Source organism: Acomys russatus, chromosome 3, assembly GCF_903995435.1.
Source record: "Acomys russatus chromosome 3, mAcoRus1.1, whole genome shotgun sequence".
Classification (NCBI taxonomy): Eukaryota; Metazoa; Chordata; class Mammalia; order Rodentia; family Muridae; genus Acomys; species Acomys russatus.
Window position 1 is genome coordinate 6,420,737 of NC_067139.1, and position 22,326 is coordinate 6,443,062.

General features: G+C 42.6%; 1 protein-coding gene across 7 annotated transcripts in view; it reads left to right on the plus strand.

The window, feature by feature from the left end:
- Elmo1 (engulfment and cell motility 1) overlaps nt 1-22,326 on the plus strand; it is a 510,606-nt gene that overhangs the window by 157,547 nt on the left and 330,733 nt on the right. For all 7 annotated transcript variants that reach the window (XM_051168294.1, XM_051168265.1, XM_051168256.1 and 4 more), the window contains 2 exons: nt 5,825-5,994; nt 14,914-14,949. In XM_051168294.1, coding sequence (XP_051024251.1) covers nt 5,825-5,994; nt 14,914-14,949 — 206 coding nt within the window. The remainder of the gene's footprint in view (nt 1-5,824; nt 5,995-14,913; nt 14,950-22,326) is intronic.

Consider the following 22,326-nt stretch of genomic DNA (forward strand, 5'->3'; position numbering starts at 1 on the left):
ATAAAAAAGTTGTTGATATGCTAGTCTGTAGGCTTCATCTTTTCCAAACCTACTTTATTTGGGGTTCTTTAATGATTACACCTCCCTTCCAACCCACCTACCCTAGATAGGAGAGAAAGGAGGTTAATGGGAACAGGAGAAGTAGACCTTTTTGGACTCAGTTCCTGGGAGTGATTCCCCTGGCCTAGTCTGTAGGGTTTCAGCAGACGAGCAATTCCACTGAAATTGCTGCTGGACCCTGGAACAGCAGCCAGAGCCTGGAGCCTCAAAGCCTTGTCTGGAGCAGTTCTCTCTAGGAGTGTCTTGAAATAGAGCAATGAACATCCAAACAATAGTTAGACCCCAAAAGCCCTAGCCTCTTCTTTGAGGCATATGTGTCCACACACACACACACACGCACACACACACACACACACACACACACACACACACACACAAACACTCACACAGACACACACACACTCACACACACACACATACACACACTCAGAATCCATACTAAGATGTGTTTCAGCTGGCAAAAACCAAGCACACCCAGGAGGTGGTTCAATTTCTTTGTGGATAAACATCACCTGTTCTCTCACAAGTCTGTTCCCCATCCCACACTTGGGATTTAAAAAAAAAAAAAAAAAAACCCAAAAAAACAACAACAGAAAAAAACATGTTCCCATCCACTGCACCAGTCATTCCGTAGATTGAGGCTATCAAAGATTTTTATCAGAAGAATTATTAGATTACTAACAGATGAGGATTGTTAAATCTGTGCTGGTTTGAAAAATGAGGTGGTCTCTGCAATGGTGATAAGCTTGCAGAGAGAGTTGGCCATGGGAGGCAAGAGGGCAGTGACGTGTAGTAGGAGCCAGTAGCTGGTGTTGGTCCAAGCTTCTGGAGTCTGACCCAGAGTGGTTTATTTTAGGCATATTTAAGCGTAGCACAATCTGGTGAAACGTCTCTGGTGATAATTAATTGTGCATGCACAACAAAGCATACATAAAACTCTTTGAGGAACAAAACACACTAAATAAAAATCAGATGTGACTACATTCAAACTCCTTGTGAAGCGCACTTGACACCTTCTATACAGAGGGTCTATAGGCTCGCTGAGAAAAACAGGCTCATGACAAGTCTGGGGGAGGGCCCAGTGTTGTCTCTGGCCACACAGATAGTGCAAAGGTCACTGGACTGGAAAGTGTATCTGCTCCCAGCCTCTGAGAAGACCACAGGTGTGGCGTTCCTTCCCTTGAGTGAACAGCCCTGTGTACTTAAGGCCACAGGTTGCCCTGGAGCTTCTCTGCAAGCACAAAGACCAAGACCCCAGCCTCCTACACAAAAAACCGAAGGGGGGAAAATGTTACAAATGTCTATACTCTGTTTTTCCCATTGCTTTAGAGGCCTAACCCTGGAGAGGCAGCCAGTGGAGAGAAGAGATTGTAAGGTCAGCAAGTGACAGGCCAGGTGCTTCTTGGGTCATCCACGTGGACATGCAGATACACATTTTGGAATATCTGAAAAATTAATGAATTTAAAGAGTGTTCAGAAACTTAAAAAAAACTTCACCTTTTAATTGACACATGGGCCTGGAATTATGCTGAATGTTTGGGGCTGCATGACTTTTGACTTCAGGAACAGAGATGGCCAGTTCTGTGCGCTCACAGCTGGCCAGTTCTGTGCGCTCACAGCCCTGGTTCCCTTCCCTGGTCTCCACTCAATGGTCCAACTGCTCCCAAGTCAAGCTCTGAACCTCTCCATCCATCTGAACTGTTTGAGTGACGTGAAGGGAAACTTTCTTTTCTGTCCCTGGAAACACTACAAAGAAATAAAATTCACTATTGGATATGGTCCCTCCTACAGCTGTTAAACCCTGTACTCTGTGCTGAGCCCGGAAAACTCAGAAACAAGGCCCTTTTACTTTTAATAATCATGGTTTTTTTCCTCTGAAATATAAAAGCAGTACAGAATCATTATAGAAAAATAAAACCAAGTGTGGTACAAAGAAGATTATCATCATTAAACATAAGTCACATTTTAATTTGCCACACTTGGCTTTTTATATACAAATATATGTATCTACATGCATGTTCGCATACATGACTATATAAATATAGTCATTTACTGCCATTTTTTAAAAAACTCCTGGTGAGTGTCAGATACTGTTCCAGATTCTAGAAATGCTAGCTAGCAAGTCTAACACACTTCATGTCCTGGTGTGCTCTTTGAGACACACATACTTGAATGCGTGTGTCCCGCCTTCACAAATGTTAACTTATTTGTACACTGCCCGTTGCCCTTAATACTCTTATCAAAAGACACACCTAGCCTCACATTTTCTTTGGCTTTGGTTTATAAGTTCACTTACTTCATCCCGAATCACATGCTGAGCAAGAGTATCTGGTGTGTGGACGTAACCACTTCTTTGAGGTCTCCCCATCAGTGCAGTGGACGCCTGCTTCAGATGTCCAAATGCTTCCTTTCAGAGCGGCACACCACCACCCAAGAAGTCCAGCGTGTTGTCCTGGACAACAAAGGCTTCCTGTCCCGTCACCTCTTCCGTCCCCACCTCCTTCCATCTTCATCTTATTTTTCCAGGCGTCTTTGTCTGTCCCGCCACACACTCCTGGCTTGCTTTCCTTGTACAGCTTTTGCACTCTCTAGCCCTGTTGCCTACTGTATTCTCCCATCCCAGTATGCTGGTGGCTGTCTCATCTCTGCGTGGAGGACACAGCCTTCGGCAGTTTGTTCTTAGATCATCTAAAGAGTCCACCAGTTGCTTTCTATCACGGCTCTCCATTGTAGTGTTTCCCATTAGCAACACAGTATTTAACTTTTATCCCTATTATTTGACAGTGGCCTTCCCTCAACCCAATGTGGGTAAGCCTCCTTTGTTGCTGTCTCTTGAATGTTCATGACTCAGAATGAACTTTCTAGAAGTATCTATGAGTCAGTGAATAAGGATTAGGATTAGCTTTGCTTTAAAACAGATAATTATATCTAAACAAAATTGTGTGCCAGTTTTTTTCTGGCATTAATTGATATCCAGACTAGAAATTTCCTTTTCTAAAACCCAGCTTTAACATTACAGACATTTATTCAGCTTTATTCTGTAGAATGAAAGTTTTGTATACAGATCATTTAGAGATTGGAGAAACTGAGTACCTATCCGACCTCTTCTGGCTCCAACTGCATGGATGCTGCACAGGCAGTGTCCTGTCAGTACTGCGTAGTATTTTGATGGGAGGGCACATCTGGGACTCACATGTAGAGCGCCCTTTTCCTGGCTGACGCATGATGGAGCTTCCTGCTCAGCTGAGAAGCAATCTGTCACTTTGAGGGTTGGAGGGAATCTTTCATGTCATCCCACCACAGTTCCTGGATGGATCTGCTGATAGGAAAATGAGGTCAAGAGAGATGAAGGAAAGCTCACTGGCTTACTGGCTCACCTGGAGATGACGCCACAGCTAGCCAGGAGCTTTGTACTAAGTCACATTGCATTCCTCCAGCCATACAAGTTCTCTCTGTGCCCCCTCCAATGTTGTACGTGAATCCTGAGATGAAGATGACGACTTCCCAAATGCACACATGGAAAGGCGAGGGTACCACTCTGAGCTTTATGAAGACTTGCTCCTTCAGAAAATTCCAGGGAAGGAGTATGGCCCGCCTCAAGGAAAGAACACCACCCAGGACCAGCATGCAGTTGGCAAGTCTTTGTACTGGTGAGGACAGAGGACTGTCCTAGAGAAACGTACAGGGCCTTGGAGTCTGAGGAATCTATGGAATGTGAACATTTGACACAATCTGTAGGAGTTTCCATGCTCCCGGTGGACAGTCCTCTCCTGGACCCGACATCAGCCAGGCACTGCTGTGCTGCGGCCATGTGTGATTCCATAGGTAACATAGTTTCCATCTGTAGAAGCATCACCTCATGGTCTTAGAATCTGAGACTCGTCAATCTTGACTTCTCTGCCCAAGTTTTGGTGCTTGTCCCTCTTCCCTTATTTTACACTAGCTAATTAATTAATTTACCTAAAGTAGGTCCTTATCAAAGGCATATGGATGCATGAGAAAGAGTAGCAGAATTCCTTCTCAGCAAAAGGTCTTTGCTGAAGACTGCACAACTTTAATGGGAAGATTTTTCTCCTTAGTGCAGTAGAGCTGGGAGGCTTCGCAGTGGCCTAGCCAGGAAGGACACGGGTGACTGCGTGGGAGAGCCAATGTTGCTCGGTCCCACCATTGTTGCAAGACGGAGTCAGGTTGATGTGGAAGCCATTTCACACTGGGGTTGGGAAGAGGCAGCATGGAAGCCTAGCTTCTTCGGCTGATGTTTCTAGAGACCAGGCTTTCAAATCAAAAAGTTGTGTGTGTGGACAAAGGATCTGTGGTTTTAGAAGCTGTCTGGGTCAGGTGCGGTCTGGGAGCCTCTGTTGAATGCTGTTGGACAGTGTGACTTATGACTTTTAGTGACTTGTGGCTTGTCTGTTGCCTGGGAACGAGTTTTCATCTTCCACCCCTGTCCAATGGCTTTGTTCTTTCCTGATTTTTCCTGTTGACTGTGATGTAATGGGGAATCCTGGTGTGCTCAGACTACATGATACAATGCGTGTTCTTCTGTCTGGCTTCAAGGAAAAACTCCTTGGGGCTGTCCTTCTCTCTGCAGGGCACTGCCCTCTACCCCAGCTCTATTGTAGAGCTCAGGGTGTTCTTCGTTTTTTCTGGAACTAATTTCTGTTCATGTTCATGTCCAATACCATGTATTACATGTTCTTCCTGTTATTATAATGAAATACCTGAGGCTAGGTGATTTATAAGAACAAGGAGTTTGTTTAGTTTATAGTTCTAGAGGTTCAAGTACTGGCAGTATTATCAGCTCAACTCTGTGCAGGCCCTCACTGTGGAAGCAGTGGCAGGGCATGCCTATGAGGGAGAGAGGTGAGGTGTGTAGCAGAAAACCAGAGTGTCAACAGGCAGGGACCAGAAAGAACATCCACCTCCCACAGCTAAGCCTCGCCGCTTAAGGCGCTGCCACCTCTTGAATTGCCGACACTGGACATCAGTGTCCCAACACACGAGCGACTGAGGGACAAATCGCTTCCAAACCACAGTGTCCCCTTCTTGCTGTAGCTCGGAAGTTCAGCCCTGCCTCGCATTTCTAGTCCTCTTTGCCCTGCATGCAGCACACAAATGCAAAGGCCTCAGCACGGAGAACATTAGCCCTAGGAAGAGCTCTCTTAATTGGACTTCAGCTATTCTGTTTCCCATTCGTACAGTAGGTAGCCAGTGCGTGAGAAACCCGTGCTGCTGGCTGCTGGTGGCAGTGGCGACGGCGGCAGCGGGGACTCATTTGTGTGGTTAATGAAGCTTCCGAGTGCAGGCGCTTATTACTCAGAGCTGTGACTGAATGGGTAATCATGATGTATAAATTTGTGTAATTGCTTAACTAAGCAAGTAGCTTTTTGTCACTTCTAGATAATAATTTTATTGAAAAAGTAAACAGCCCCCTTTCTCTTCCCGTCTGTCACACCCTATCAGTTTCCCAGCTTTAATATTTATGCACACTTACCCATGTTCTTCGTTCTTCTATGAAAAGGGCCCCATTATTTTCCTCCTGGAAGGCGGGATGGGGGCCCTGGAGGGAGGAGTCGTTCTGATGGCAACCTGATTTAATACGCACCTAGCCTATGCTTCTGGCCTGCGCACATTTATTTCCCAGGGACTCAGTGATTTTTTTTTTTTTTTTTTTTTTTTTGTGCTATTGTATTTAAACACACAAAAAAGGGCAAACTGATAGCATGGACTTATCTTCTTTCTCGGTTTTTCTTCTCTCCTCCAGGCTCAAAACGCCCAGCAACTCCATGAACGAATACAGTCGTCAAGCATGGATGCAAAGCTGGAAGCCCTGAAGGACTTGGCCAGCCTCTCCCGGGACGTTACCTTTGCTCAGGAGTTCATTAACCTGGACGGCATCTCACTCCTCACGCAGATGGTGGAAAGTGGCACTGAGTAAGCGGATCCCACCCTCATGTCTCCCCCTGTCCCTCTCTAGGACCTTGGTGGCTACTTCCTCCTCTAGTCCAGCAGTTTCCAGCTTTAGAGGCCAGACTTTGGCCAGACTCTGTGAAAAGTGGCTCAAACACATGGGCAGGCTGTGGGTTTGTGATTCCCGTAGCCGTGTCCTCCACACACCAGCTACATGGTGGAGCATGCTCAGCATCCCTGAGTATCTGAATTTTCAGGATACTGAGGAAAAAACATTAAGTCATTGCCTTGAAAGGCCTAGCCCACCTTAAGACTGTAATTCTCTAGACTTTTAATCCCTCAAACTTCTTGATTTTCCAAGGGAACTTCTTTCCTCTGCCTGGAATAAAAATCAGAATGTGATCATATGTTTTAAGGCACTTAGAGCACTCTTAAAATCCCTTTTTAAAGGAGCACTTTAAAAATTAAAACACACCTAATTTAAAATGTAAAGTATAAGTATTTATTGGGTACCTGTTATATGCAGAGTGGTGACAATTGGCAACCATTTTGAATGTGAGCCTTGTCTTCCCAAAATTGATTATTATTATATAGTCAGAATTCAAATGGGTATTAATTCCTGCTGAGGGCAAAAGGCTTGAGGCTGGGCCAATTAGATCTTAATGGGCCTTACAGGGGATGAGATAGTGAGTGAGGCCTGGAGGGAGCTTGCGTTCCCATAAAGGAGGAAGGAGTGGCATTTCTAGTGGAGTTGACCGGTTAGATGAAGACCATTGTCTCCGGTGTGACTGGGGAAATAAAGAGCAAGGTTAGCCCAGCCCCCACCTGTGCGGGAGAGTGACCAGGTGTCATCATCAGGTGCCAGTTGGAGGGAGGAGGATCAGCATGATGGCCTAGGGGGTCGGCTGCTGGTGGCATAGACAGCACATGGCAACAGTGCTTTAGTTAAGGACGTATCAGTACACTGAGAAGGAGTAAGGACAGGAACTGAGTTAAGTCTGGTCATCTAACTCCTCCTTCCTTACAAAGAACAAATGGATGATTGTACACATTGGAGACCTGTCTGCTTCCTCCCTCTTGCGCTCTCCTTCCCCCCACAGGTGGCATCATTTAACCTTTGCAGTTAGCCTTGGTGAAAGAATGTTTGTTTTTTCCTCAAGGACAGTATGCGTTGTTACAGTAACACTAGCATCTCCCATATAATACTATTCTTTCGAATTGGGGTTCTTCAGCTCAGTCTCCATAGGGGTCCCCTATTATTAAGGGAAGCAGGGGCTGTGCCTGTCACAGACTCTGTTGCCTACACTTTGATCACTCCTCCTTGGCCTTACAATGCCAAAGAAGAGGCAGGCAGTCCTGTTGAGACTTGATAGGCTGGGGTCAGACGGTAGGGGAGAAGGGCTCCCCCTCTTGGCGGACGAGGGGAGGGGAAGAGGGGGAGGAAGGAGGGAGGGTGGGACTGGGAGGAAATGAGGGAGGGGAATTCAATTGGGATGTAAAGTGACTAAATTTTTAAAAAATAAGTTTAAAAAAATTGGAAATCTTGTCTTGCAGACAAGTAGAATAAATTTCTAAGACCAAATAAGGAAATCAAATCAAATATAAAAACACCAACAAGTGTTGGTGATGTGGACAAGGGCTGCTACAGCCAGGAGGAAAGTGAGAATGAGTTGGCAGCAACGGATTTGACCAGGAAAAGAAAGTGCCCCAGAGGAAATGTAGGGCGGGGTGTTGTCATAGTTACCTTTCTGTTGCTGTGACACTGACAAAAAGCAACTGAAGGGCTGGAGAGATTGCTCAGCTGTTAAGAGCATGTAGGACTCTTATAGAGGACCCATTTCAGGCTGCCCAGTTCCATGGGATCTGAGACCTTCTTCTGGATTCTGAGGGCACCCACCCTGCCCCCACACATGAGTACATAATTAAAAATAAAAATAAAGTCTTTTTTTTTTTAGTTTTCCTTTTTTTATTAATTTATTCATATTACATCTCAATTGTTATCCCATCCCTTGTGTCCTCCCGTTCCTCCCTACCTCCCACTTTCACCCTATTCCCCTCCCCTGTGTCTGTGTCAGGAAGTTTAAAGTGGGAAACACTAGTGCTCAGCTTACTTTCTCCAGGATCCTGGCTGTGGGAAAAGTACCTACCACAGTGGGTAGGCCTTTGTATATCAAATAATCTGATCAAGGTAATGCCTCAAAGGCGTGCCCGGAGACCCATCTCCAGGGTGATTATAAAGCTCATCAAGTTGACCTTGACCATCACAGGTTTACCCATCCCTTCATTTCGGTTTCCAGTGAACAGTGGAGAATCCCTTTTGACTGGCATGTCCTTACCACATGTCCTCCCCAGAAGGCCACTAATCCTCCTGGGACAGCAAGCCTTTGGGGCTTCTGCTTCAGGGACATTTGCTAACATGCTAAATTAAAGTATAAAGCTGTCACCGTGTTTGCTGATATTTTCCAGTCTTAGCCACTTACACATCAAGGGGACTGTTCTAGTGCCAGTGGTTCTTCTCTATATGCCTAGGTGTCCAGGAACTTTAGATTTTGAATATTATTGTGTTTGGTCAATGAGGCCTGTATATCCAGACCTTTTCCATGCTAGTTTCCCCTGGCATTGTTCTGCTAAGGATGCCATAACACAATTCCAGAGGCTAGCAGCTTAATCAAGAATAATGTTCCCCCTCAAACCTCCCCCCCACTGTTCTGAATGCTGGAAGGTGTCAGAGGGGGTTTTCTTTCCTGGGAGAGCTATCATTAATGTGCAAATGGCTGCCTTTTCCCCGTGTTCTTATGTGCCTTTTCCGTGTGCCTGCACATCCCAGTATCTCCGCATATTTGGATTTGCTCCTCTTAAAGAGACACCTGTGAGATTGGGTTAGACCCATTAGACCCAAACTAATCAGGCCTTTAAAGGTTCTGTCTCCAACTGCAGTTTCATCCTAAAGTGCTGGAGGTTACAGCTCCCACATATGAGTTTTGGAGAGGACCTGACCTGGGTCAGCCTGTACCCCTTATCACAAGATCACTTCTGCTTTTGTATTACAAGAAAGGAAGGTACAAATGGGTAGCACGTCCTTACCTTGTAAGATTCTTTCTCCTCATCTATGCCACTGCCTTTCTCTGTAGCTTATCATAACCTGGACTTATTCCGAATAGCCCGATGCCCAGCTCCAGGTTGTCAAAGGCAGGTCTTAATCATTATCACATTGCTCATATGCACTGAGAGAGAATGTCAACACCAGATGTCCCTTGTGAGCAAACAATACATTTTAGTCCTCGTTTTTTATTTTCAAAAGAATGTCATACTAATTAACACAATAATCGTTTGTATTCAACCACTGCAACTCGACTGGAACTGTCAAGTTCCTGACAGTTTAAGCAGCAGGAGGCCAGATCTCTGATGAATTCTCTTTTGTATTTTTCTTCCTTCTTCCCATCATGCCACTCTCCTGGGAAGGGAGAACATCTCTTGGGATTCCTTCTGCTTTTCTTTGCTGTTTTGCATAAATTCAAACCCAAAACCCACACTGGTTCTGAAGGCTGAGGAGCTAGGCCTCCAGCCCCAAGGCCTTTTTTCTCCCTTTTACCAGTCCCGCATCTCAGGTGGCTCATTGGCGCCCCAGGCACTTTTCTGATCTTTTGCTCAAATGACAAAGAAAAGGAAAAAAAGCTATTTTTCTTATAGGTAAAGTGGATTCTTGGTTAAACGTAGAGCAAGACTTTAATTAATTACCAGGAGGCTTTGGAGTAAAAACTCCTGGGCAGAGGGCCTGCCAGGACGTGGGATGTTTTCCTAGCAGGGCTTATGGAAAGTGGTAGGAAATACTGAAGAAAAACCACTGAAAATTCCCTCCTTACTGTTAGCAATGATGACCCTCAGACACTCCCAGCTACTAGCTACTCCCAAGGCTTCTTTAAGGCTTCCTCCCGACTGGTACCAGGAGAGGCCTCAGGGTGAAATGAGCAACAGCGAGCAACACAGTGTCACCCTGGCACGGAGCAGCACGGAAAGCCTGAGGTGCATGTTTCCATCCTTGTGCAGTATTGATATTTTTGTCCCTGGATTCTAACTGGACCAGGTGTGGAAACAATATGGAAACAAATAGCATTGTGGGAAAATGTGTTGCCCGTACACACAAGGGGAGGGATGTTAACGAATGGTGGAAAACAAAAGATGGCTAGTCAGAGACTGCAGATAATATCTCTGACTTGATTCCAGAGATGGAAAAAATGTGCCATTCACTCAAGTCCAGCACACACACACACACACAGTGCAAGTCACTCATTATCCCTCCTCCCCCCAACTACTAAGTGGCCAGTGCTCACTGGGGACAGACAACAGAGGACTTTTCCAAGAATAGAGGGCAGGACACGTACAGTTTCCTTCTTACTTGGCAGCTTGAAGGGTGCATGACACCATAAGCACATGAGTAAGCCAGAGCACCGCCCTGCACAGCAAAGCCAAGGCTGAAGAAAGCAATTCTGGAGAACCCAGTCTTTATTAAAATTAATCGTTATTCCTTATGAAATTATACTTATCGTTAAATGTATAAAACTCCACAGAAGGGAAAAGATAAGAATGCTTAGAAGTAAATACATTTACTATCCTCACGTTATTTTAAATACATACATGCATTAAGATTTATGAAAGTAGAATTACAGGCATTTCTTTCACAATATGATTTTTTTTACACTCACATCACTAAATGTTGTTCTTTCCTTTAGTGTAATTTTCCACATATGCTTTCATTTTTAGAGACTAGTTGAAATACAGCCCATAGACAGATGGTGCACTGCTTCAAAGGGTTCCCATGACGTTTGTTGTGTCCATATCATTTGGGCTTGCTGTCCTTTTCAGGGGGTTCTGGGATCATTTTCTATTACCTTTCTTGTACCCCTAACTGTGACTATTTAAATACTTTGTGGGGGTGAAGAGATAAGACCTTAGCCTTACTGAGGACCCCCGGTTCAGTTCCCAGCACCACATCAGGAAGCTCACAACTGCCTGTTAGTGCAGTTCTAGAGATTCGGATGCTTTCTGGCCTCTGGGCACTCTCATACATGTGGTGCACATAAACTCAAGCAAGCACACATATGTGCACATTATGCGCCCCCACAAAAAAAAAATCTTTAAATTACTTTGTAGAATAAGACTGCTGTCTCAGAGGATGTGGGGATTTTAAACTGTTTCCAAGTAAGAACAGTTCAGCAGCTTGTGAGATGTCCTGATACTTTATTGTTACTTTGGACACATATCTGTTTCTGGTCACAGCTGAGCTGGTAGCCCGTACACTTTCTAGTGTTCCTTAGAATGTTGAGACATTCCCGGAGTTCTCTCTAAACTGGGGAATTAACAAGTGCTAACAAATTTGTTGAGCTGAGATCATTTCTTATGAATTTTTTTTTTTTTTAAAGAACAGTTTCACAATCACTTAATGACATGGAAAGCCCTTATGCAATTACCTTTAAAATAATCAACATCATATATCTTTTAGCCTCCCCCTTTGTCATCTATGTGATGCCGTGGAGGAAACACAGGTGCTGTGTGGGTACGTGCTGTGTAGGACTTGCTACTGTAGCGGCAGAGTGAGCTTCTGTTTGTTATACAGGCTGTTTTTCCTTCCTGGAACTGGAGCTGTTTCTGCTGATGAGTTTAGTGAGAGTGAGGTAGAACTGTGCACAGGGATGGCGCTGTAGCTTTGGAGTTGCTGGCGCCCACACTGAGGAGGGATGTAGGCCTTAGTCCTTTAATCAAATATGTGCTCTTGAAGGGCTTCACAGGACTCATGACACAGAGCAGTGTGTGTGTGTGTGTGTGTGTGTGTGTGTACCTATGCATTTGTGTGTGTATGCATACATGTGCATGTATTTGTATATGTGTGTGTGTGTTTGTGTGTGTGTGTTTGTGTGTGTGTGTAAGGAGCTACGTGTGGGGAATGCTCTGATATCTATGACAGTTTTGTCCATGATCTTTTCTAAAATTTCGTCTTCAGTCAAAAGATAATTTTTAAAAACAGTCACAAGGGGACAGTTTGAACCCCTGACAACTTGGTATGTGTTTCATAAGCTCTGGCTGTTTTGGGGAAGTCTAGGCAGGCCCAATGGGTTAGTTAGCCCAGTTACAGGTTTTGACTTTAACCTCTTGTGAGGCCATGGTGTGGCCCTGCCTTCAGCCCTGGCTGAGGAGGCTTCTGCCATCTCAGTACCTTGCCTGGTACTCCTGTAGCATTCCCTTAGTGTGGCCTAGACAGTTTACCCCCCACCCCCAGCAGCCCTCCAGGAGCCCTCTGGTTAATATGCATCACATAAGCGCAATAGGCCAGCCTTCCCTGGGCTTTGTCAGAGGTTGTGAGGCAGAGAATTCCTTAAACAGCATCATCTCTCCTCATCCTCCTTTGCTTTCTTTCTGTCTTTGTCCATCTGATTGGGGATGGAAATGAGAGGAGTCATGCAGCTTCTTAAAGAAGAGAGCATCTTCTGCCCGTGGGAAGAATGGATAAGACCTTGCAGTATAGTTCCATCTATCTGTCTGTCTGTCTGCCTACCTAATTACTTACCTGTCATTCATACATTCATTCATTCATTCATTTATACATCCTCCTTCTGAGGCAATCTATTTCCGACTACCTCTGAGCCTTTCTCTGAGACGGTCTCTTATGCCTGTGTTCTCCTTCCCCTCCCCCCATCTTGTTTGCTCATCCCCTTGCTCTCATTTGATGTTTCAAAGACAGGTAGGTGAACTTGGGGTTCAGACTATAACTCCAAGTTAGTTTGATAACAGTGGGACACATGAAAAACCTAAAGATGTTTGGTTCTGAGACTTTGCATATAGTTATTTAATAATCACCTATCTATCTATCTATCTATCTCTCTATCTACTATCCATCCACCATCCTTCTACCTTCCTACCTGTCTGTCTTTCTATACTGTATGTGTGTGCTTGTGTGTGTGTGTCACTGGATATAAGGCACAGTGTGTGGTAGAATGTGCTGTGCAAATGTTCCACCCCTGAGCTGTACTCTAAGCCCCTGTATTTTCTGGGAATATAGCCCAGGTTGGCCTCACACTTGGCAATCCTCTGAGCGCAGCTCACTGTTGCTGGGACTTCCTGTGTGTACTCCCGTGCTGGACTAGTTGCATCTTTTAATTGTAGAATCTAACTTGATGTAGCTTTCGCTACCCAATTATTCTATCTCCTGACAGTCTTCTGTAATCTGGAAGAGTTTTCTAGTCATCCTTTCTTGCATGATGGATGTATTTTAATATGATAGCTTATCAGCATCAACACAAAAACACAACTCTCCCCTCAAAGGGAACAAAAGACACTTTATCCAAGGGCCAAATACTAGTGACCATGGCCTAGTAACACAGACTTAGATCACCCCAAGTCCATGCTCCAGTGTGGAAGCAGTTGCATGATCTTTCATGGTAACAGAACAGGAAAACATCAATTAAAATAATTTCTACACGCATTGGTGGAATAATCAGGGAGGCAGGTGACGGTATAGCTGGAGAGCCTGTTAGAGGCCTCCTAGGTGAGCTGATGCCGCCCTTAGCTTGGGGATTGGCAGAGACTGCTGGTCTGCCAAGTCAATTCATTTGAAAATGTTTCACCTGATAGTCACAAGGACATTAGATCAGACTCAGACAAGAGAAGGGAATGGCTGGTAGTGGGCTATTGGGTGGATGAGTCTTGCAGCTGGTTTAGTGGACAGTGCAGCTTCTTTCCAGGAACCTCCTATGGTATTCACCAATAGGACTGGCTCAATGGTAGTTTGTTAAAGATGGCATTCATGACATTATGACTCTCATGTAGACATAGACATGACCATGCGCTAAAAGAATTTACCCATAGAATATGAGGGAAGCAGACAGGCTGTATTATTTTCAGAGAAAAGTGAAAAGAGCACAGATTTATAGGGAGCAAAGGAATGTTGAGATGAATTGCCAATGGACACAAAACTGGTTTTCCACAAGCAGGGAGGAAGCCAATTAAATTACCACCAGACAGGACAATAGCATCATTAGTTATCTAGAGTTTGCAGAGTCGTAAAAAGCCTTCCAGTCAGCCTGCGAGAGCCTGATGGAGCCGATGGCTGTGTTGCACACGCATGCAGAGTTGTCCATGCAAACCCATGCTTTTCCTCTGGCTTTATCTACTGTTTTTTCAGGATCAGACCCAGACTCTCTGCCTTTATCACAACTGCTTGCTGGGTCTCTTAAATTTTTATCCTCTTGTTGCCACATGATGTGTCATTGTTTTACTGATCATTTTACACTTGGCCACGTGATTAGGTCTAGGTTTCTTCATTGTGACATTTTTCTCAAAATTTGTAATTGATTCTTAAATAATTTGTAGGAAAATACTCTGAGATCATGCACCATTGAACCCCTCACCTCAATTTCCCCTCCAGTTTTGACGTTCTTGTCTGAGTCACCTGTGTCTGTGATGGTTCCCCTATGAGTGCTTTGCGGCGCTATTGTCTCTGCCACTGGTAGTTACCTTCCATCCTGTGGTACTGACTCTACGCGCTGGTGTTCATTTGGTTCAACCCTTGGCTTCTAATGAGATGCTTGGCTGGCTGCTTGTCATTTTTGTTCAACCATTCTAGATATGAGCTCAGAGATGATACCATGTTGGTATTCCAGATTGGCCATCGTTAGCACAGTGAAACGATAGAGGATCATAATTGATATAAATCAGTTTTTGTTTTTGTTTTTTTTACCAGCTCAGAGGTTTTGTTCTTAAGCTCTATGGCCACATTAGTCTTTATAACCAAGCTGACCCTTTATTGCTCTGTTGTCCTCTGTCACTTGTATCATTTATTGGATGCTCCTCTTCAATTGGCATGTATCTAATCTTGAATTTTCTTTAAGATGAGTTCCTCGGGTAAAAACCATCATTTTGAAGCTCATACGGTTGTTTTTAATTTTGCAGGCGATACCAGAAGTTGCAGAAGATTATGAAGCCATGGTAAGGACACATCATCTATTGATGTGATTTCATACTTTATTTACTGTGCATGATTGAATCTTGGCCTCTTGTTTTACAGTTGGACATCTAGATATTTACAGTGTTTCTCCTTTTTGTTTGATGTTATTTTAAACAACTTAAAAAAAAACTTTTCCTTTTGCGATTTTCTTGTGGCAGGAAGGGTATTTTGTGATTGTTACCGCTAAATGATCAAAGGTGAATTTCTCTCTTCCTCGAGTGATGATAGGCATAATTTTATGCATTACTTAAAATAAAATGTTCTCTTTTGTGGCCTATGTGACATTCAGAGTTAGAGTCTTTGACTTTCTTCAGTGTCTCGGAAAGCAAAAGATCCATATTAAAACAAAACAACAAAATTTGTACACAGAATGAAAACTATTTCGGTCTGAAAAAAAATTTTGCTCACCCATCTCCTCTGTATTATGTCACCTGAGTTACAGTCATCTCCGCAAATGTTAGACATCTGACATACACAGGTACACATGAATAAAATAAACATAAATAAACATCAAACAAATAAAAATAAACTAGATCTACTTTTAAAAATACATTTTCTTTATTATTGAGAATTTCATACATGTATACAATGAATTATGATCATTTGCACCCATGATACCCCACCAGCTGTGTGCCCTGACACAACTATTTCCCAGTTTGTTTCATGTTTGCTTGTTTGTATGTTTGCTTTAATAACCACTCAGTCCAATTAGTGCTGTCCATACATACAGAGAAGGTCATCCACTGGAACATGGAAAACCTCCCTCCAGTAGAGCATGTGTCAAGCCCAACCAGCAAGCATTTAGATTCCAATGCTGGGTATGACCATGGATGTCTTCTGTCCAACAGAATTTGCATAGCATCTTTTGGCTCTGTGAACGCCAGCCAGAGCAGGGAGAGGGTTTCAGTCTGAAATTGCTTTCTCTGTCTTTCAGCCAAACTCTGTAGTCTTACCATGTAGTTATGGTGGGTGACTGAAGGCTATGGCAATGGGCTGTGTTGTTTTGGAGACTTCTGGTGCCTCCGTGACCAGTAATGGAGAGAGAACCGATGCTTTGCACTGTCATTCTCACTTAATAACCCATGTCTTTTGGATGAGCACTGTCCACCCACACAGGGTAATTCTGTTGGAACTGTTTTTGAAACTGTATTTTGCAATTAGCTTACTAACTAGTCTGTTTCCATCAGGCGTTTCCGTAGATGCTTAGTTTTGGCTAACCCACCCACAACTGCCTCTTTTCCCTTCTCCCGCACCCCATGCCAGCTTAGTCTTTTATCTCCACTTCTTTCATGTCACGTTTATTCTACCGTCTCTACAATTAAACTTCACTATTGGGAGCTGGTGAGATAGCTCAGCAGGTAAGAGTGCGGATACAAGCTGCTCTTCTATTCACCGGAGCTCCGTTCCCAGCACCCATGCTGGGCAAGGTCACAATTGCCTGTAACTCCAGATCCATGGGGCCTAACACCCTCCCTCTTCTGACTCCTACTGGCAGTGACACACACATGACAGATACTCACATAGACATCCACAGGTACGCATGAATAAAACAAGCATAAATAAATAGCAAACAAATAAAAATAAACTAGATCTCCGTGCCTCTACCTCCCAAGTGATGGAATTAAAGGTGTGCACCAGCACATTCCAGCTTTACCTCAAATTTCAAGCCTCCAGACAGAATATTGTAAGGCTAGTCCTGTAGTGTGATTTCGGGCCAGTCATCTCTTCCCAGTGCTTCCACAACAGAAAAGTGTTAGTTTGGGAACTCATTTATATGAAACTATAATATGGTGGAATGGGATAATGTGTTTCTGGCGTAAAGCTTCTAAATTTTATTTTCATACACATCTTTAGTACAGTAGAAACACTTAGGTAAAGCAGCAGAAAGCATCTCTTATGATGTATCTTGAGTATGCCATCTCAGTGTTAAAACCACTACTTTTAACCTACATTTAAGACCGCCATATAAGGCCTGCAGGGTGAGCCTCAGGTCTGTGATGCAGAGGTTAAAACATATGGCAGAGCTGGGATGAAAATTTGCCTTTCGCTTCCTACAATTTGCCAAGGTAGGGGAAGTTAGGTTCTTAAGCAATATATTTTCTTTAAAATTTGCCAGCCCATTTTAACTTTTGTTCTGTTGAATTGCTGAACAACCTGATGGTGTTCCTTTGTCATTTATGGACACAAATCTCCCAGCAGGGAGGGCCCTGGTTCTGCTATGACAGAGTAATATAATCAGACTAGCACAGGCAATGATGAGAAAACTTAGATTAAATGTTACAATCAAAACATCTAGAAATAGCTGTTTGATGATGCTAATGGAAGAACATAGAAGGAATCAACACTGGGGCGGGAGGGGGGGCACAAATGGGCTTCAGTGAGATTTGTGTGCTTGCTTCTGTTTGTTGCAGAACGCCTGCTGGGCTCAGTGTAAGAGGTAACAGCAAGCGTCCTTGGTGTTAGCTTGTTATTAATTTGGGGCTAGCAGCAGCTAGAATGTTAATAAGAAGCCATAGAGTCGGGGAATAGTAAACACTTGACCTATGAGGTTAAAAAAAAAAAAAGTGACTTAAAGTATACTTAATTAGAGTTTCAAAAGGACTCTCAAAAAGAGAAAAAAATATGGGACAGGAAAAATATGTGTAAATCATTACAGAAAAAAAATCATAGAGATATATAAATTCACAGTTAAGAAACTCATGAAGCCTATGAAAGATGAATACAAAGAAAATTATACCTGGACACATAATAACTTCTGAAATCTAAGTTAAAATGTAAAGCTTCAGGGCAGCCAGGGAAAGAGAACTGAGTACATTGCAGTAATAAAAGTAAGGTGAAGGCTGAGTTCTCACTAGAAATTATGAAGACTGGAAGGCAGCATGTTAAGGAAAAAGAACTGTGAACACCAGAATTTTGTATTTGATAAAACCCTCCCTGGAAATGTAGGTGAACTGAATAATTAGTTGTTTTCTAGAGGGAAGAGATTAACTAGAATGCATTATATGAAATTGTCAGCTACCTAAAAAGACAGCTTATTGTCAACATACATACATTATATGAGATAAAAAGACAAATTCTGGGATGGAGAGATGGCTCGAGAGGTTAAGAGCACTGTCCTGAGTTCACTTCCCAGCAACTACATGGTGGCTCACAACCATCTAGAATAAGACCAGTGCCCTCTTTCAGCAAGCAGGCACACATGAGGCAAAACATTTTATACATAATAAATAAATAAATAAATAACAAGTTCTTCAAACTGAAAAGACTTAAAAGCAGATGGAAATCTGGCTCTATCAGGAAGTACGAAGAATGCTAGAAACTGTTAAGTGCTTAACTGTATGAAGATAAAATACAATTTATGTTTTTGTTTGAAGACATGTAACCATATAAATTGAAGTTAAATGCTGTTTTATTTTAGGATTTATGATATATGTTGATTTAGAATATATGATACTAGGAGCACAACAGATGGGGTGGGGCATAAAAATGGATACTCTAACAAGCTTCCAATTATATAATCTTCCATGTAAGTAGACCTTACTGGGTTAATAGTTCACTTTGTGATCCACAAAATTATAAAGTTGCACAGCTCAAATTCTATTGGAAAAATTAAATTGAGCTACTAAACTATATTTGATTAATTCAAAAGCAAGGTCATGAAAGAAAAACAGAGAAAAAAATATAGCTGAGACTGATAGAAACCTATTATAAATTGATATTTTAATATTAGCAATATAGTAAATATAAAGGGCTATATACTTTATTTAAAAGGTTAGAATTGTCAGAGCAAAGGTTGACCCAAGGTATAGACAATTTATAAAATGTAAGAGAGGAATATAAAATTTGAAAGTTAATGAAAAATACTTCTCTTACATATGCTAATAGTATTATATTGAGTAATTTTATTAATATCAGGAAATAGAGTGAAAGGTAATATTTTGTCAGGAAAAATGATGTAACTAATAATAAAAATAAGTCATCAGAAAACATAATACTAAATATGCATGAATCTAACCTAAGATGCAAAACACATGAAGTACATAAAAAGCAAAAGAAGTAAATAAACCCATTCTCCTAGTTGAGGATCTAAAGAGCACAGTCTCCTAATGCATAGGAAAACTAAGTAAAGCCAGTAAGGTAAAGAGGCTGTAATTAACATTACTGAATATTGTTTATGGAGTGTTATAGTTATCATCATAAGAATCCAGATCCCAGTATATGTGAAACGTTCATCAGATGCAGTGCGTAATGAATCTCAGGAATTTTAAAGTAATTTGAACTATGCAGATTATGTTTTTCATCCCAAGGACATTTATAAGAAAGTCGTTAATAAATAGCTGAAAATATGCAGATGCTTGGAAATTAGAAAACATGCTTATTTATCTAAGAGTTGAGGAACAATAACATGGTTGAAAGTGCAAAATAATTTTAAGCGATGGTACCAAAACTTGTGTGTTCAGGTAGAGGCAGCGTTTAGAGGGGAGTGTACACTCTTAGATGCTTATTTTGAGAAGAAGGTAGAGGAAGAGGACGAGGACGAGGAAGGAAAAGAAGATGGTGGTGATGATCAGAGATAACCCAGAAGTAGAGGATTAAGTGGGGGAGGATGGGAAGGCAGTATGGAGAAAGGAATATGGGTAAGAACAATTAACACTAAAGGCCTTTTGAAAAGCCACGTGGAAACCTACTACTGTAGAAGCTTTCTAAAACAAATACATATATGAAAGGAATTTAGATGGAGTCATCATATAATGGGGGTGGGATAGGATAATGGCCTAACTAGACTTCTTTTCCCACCAAATAAAACGTCCAGTGACAAGAATGGGTTACAACTTGTTGAGTTGTTGGCCAAAGGGGTCCCATAAACACTTACAGACATTACAGGCTCTTGCCAAGGCTCTTGCTTATTCATCATAATCTGATAAGCAGGCCCCTATTGCTGAAGATAACACTTTCTTATGTCATCAAATATAGAGAAACTGAACTAGTATTGAGTTAGGAGCTCCACCTCCACTAACTAGCGTTCATGGAGCTGGAAGTCATTGTATAATTATCCAGTTACAAATCCTAAAACTGGCTTTAACCTGTACTTACTTTTCTTGTGTATGCTGTCACAGTGTCTGTGCATTCATGTGCGGATCAGTCCTCTTAGATCCACTGGTGCAATAGCTACACATATGGTATTGGTGTAACCAGTCGCTTTTTTGGATTACATTTACAGCCCTAATATCTTTCACCATCTGCATGTTGTCTAGTTGTGGTTTTCTGTATTAATTCCCATCAACAGCAAGACGGAACTTCTCCGATAAGGGCCAACCAAGGCACTTATTGATGGGTAGAGCAACATATCATTAGGAATCGTTTTATTGCTATGCTTCCCTAGCAGAATAAGTTGTCTCCTAAGCCCATGCCCTATCTCAGGTTCTTGGCTACTTTAGCAGTGTCAGGTATGGGTTCCATTTCGTGGAGTGGGCCATAATTTGTAGTTTTGGTTTTTGGCTTTGTTTCGTTTTGTTTTGTTTTTGAAACACAGAGAAACAACATGAGCTTTTCAGAGATGGTGAGGAGGGCCTGCGAGGAGTTGAAGGAGCATAAAGAATATGATCAAAATATATTGTGTGAAAAAAAATTAAATTAAAAGCAAAAATAAGAGCTATAAGTTTATACTTAGGGGGTAGGAAACATCTGAACTTATTAAGTAAAGAAAAGAATAAAAATGGTAATCAGTGAACTGTGAAAGAGAAATAATAAAGAAATTTAGGAAAATACGCTATGTGGAGCTCTTCCTGAGAGCAGAATGTCATCACAGAGGTGAACACTAGGGACTACAGAGAGTATATCACTGCAGAGCCTGGTGATTTTAAAAGCAAAACGAAGGCATACCGTGAATAGTTCTCTGCTAGTACAATTTAAAATTCAGATCAAATGCACAAAGCCCTTATGAAGTAGAAATCACTATGTGTACCTGCTATAGAAATGAATGGCTTTGATCTCCTTTCAAAAACAACTTGCTGCTCAGTCCCAAGAAGTGCAGCTCTGGGACAGCTTTCAGCGACAGCACAGTTTACATCTATGCCAGCTCTAAGCCAAGGCTCTTATTTCCCCGCAGCCCCTAGTCACTGAGCCTGGGAAACATACTAGGCCCTGCCTCTTTCTGCCCATCGTGGGACTCTTCCAACAGCCATTGTTTGTTCTGCAGCTTATTACTCGCCTGTTCTAGAGTTTTCCATTAGTTGATTGTTAGGTCACTGTCTGCTTCCTCTCTCAGATGTCTATCTTTCCATACCTAATCCTCCTTCTACTTTATCATTTTCTTCAATTGTGTGCAGGTCTTTGCATCTGTGTGTGGCTGTGCATGCACATAAGTGGTGTGTGTGTGTGTGTGTGTGTGTGTGTGTGTGTGTGTGTGTGTGTGCGCGCATTCAGAAGCCAGAGGCAAACGTTGGGTGTTATCCTCAGAAATGATGTCTACTTCCTTTGACACAGAGACTCTTATTGGCCTGAAACTTACCAACTAGGCTACGTTAGCTGGTTCGTGAGCCCCAGGGGCTCTCCTGTCTGCTTCCTTAGCCTTGGGGTTTCATGTACCACCCACCATCCCCAACATTTCATGCATGTATGGCAAACCCAGGTGCTTTCACCTCAAAGCCCAGCACCTTACTCAGTGAGCCACCCCAGGCCCAGGCCTTTGTTCTTCATCGGTATTACCTAGTTTTCCAATAAACCCCTCAGTCTCCTAACTCTGTCTCAGCTCCTGCTTCTTAAAGAAATAAAACCTATATATTAAAACTGACTCCTGATAAATAATAGCTGCGGGCGTTCATGTTTCCTCGGGAATTAAGATCATTACAAAACAACCTTGCTGGTGTGAAAACTGATCATGTAGGTAAATTCTATTTACCTGTGTGGGATATTTGGGGAAGAATTACCAAATGTGTAACAAACAGGGGGAAGACTTCACAGAAATTTTCGGTGGCTTGTGTCACTCTAATACCCCAATCCAACTATGACAATACAAGAACTAAAAAATTATGCACCCGTTCACCAATGAACAGAGGTACAGAGACTCTGGAAAAATATTAACATAAAGCCAAGAAATACATAAAAGAGTAATGCATCTTGTCTGATGCCAGCTTAAAGTTAAGGCTGTTCTTTCGCAGTAGCCTCTAGTCACATGGGGAGCATAGTTATTTTTTATTTTCAATTTGATTGAATTGAGAGCTACTTAGGAGATAAGTAAACTCTAATGTCCTTTCCTACCCTTCTCTCTCTCCTCCTTCTCCGTTTTCCTCTCTTCCTCCTCCCTCCCGCTCCCTGTGTGTGCATGTGCATGCACATGCTATTGCTTGAGTGTGTGT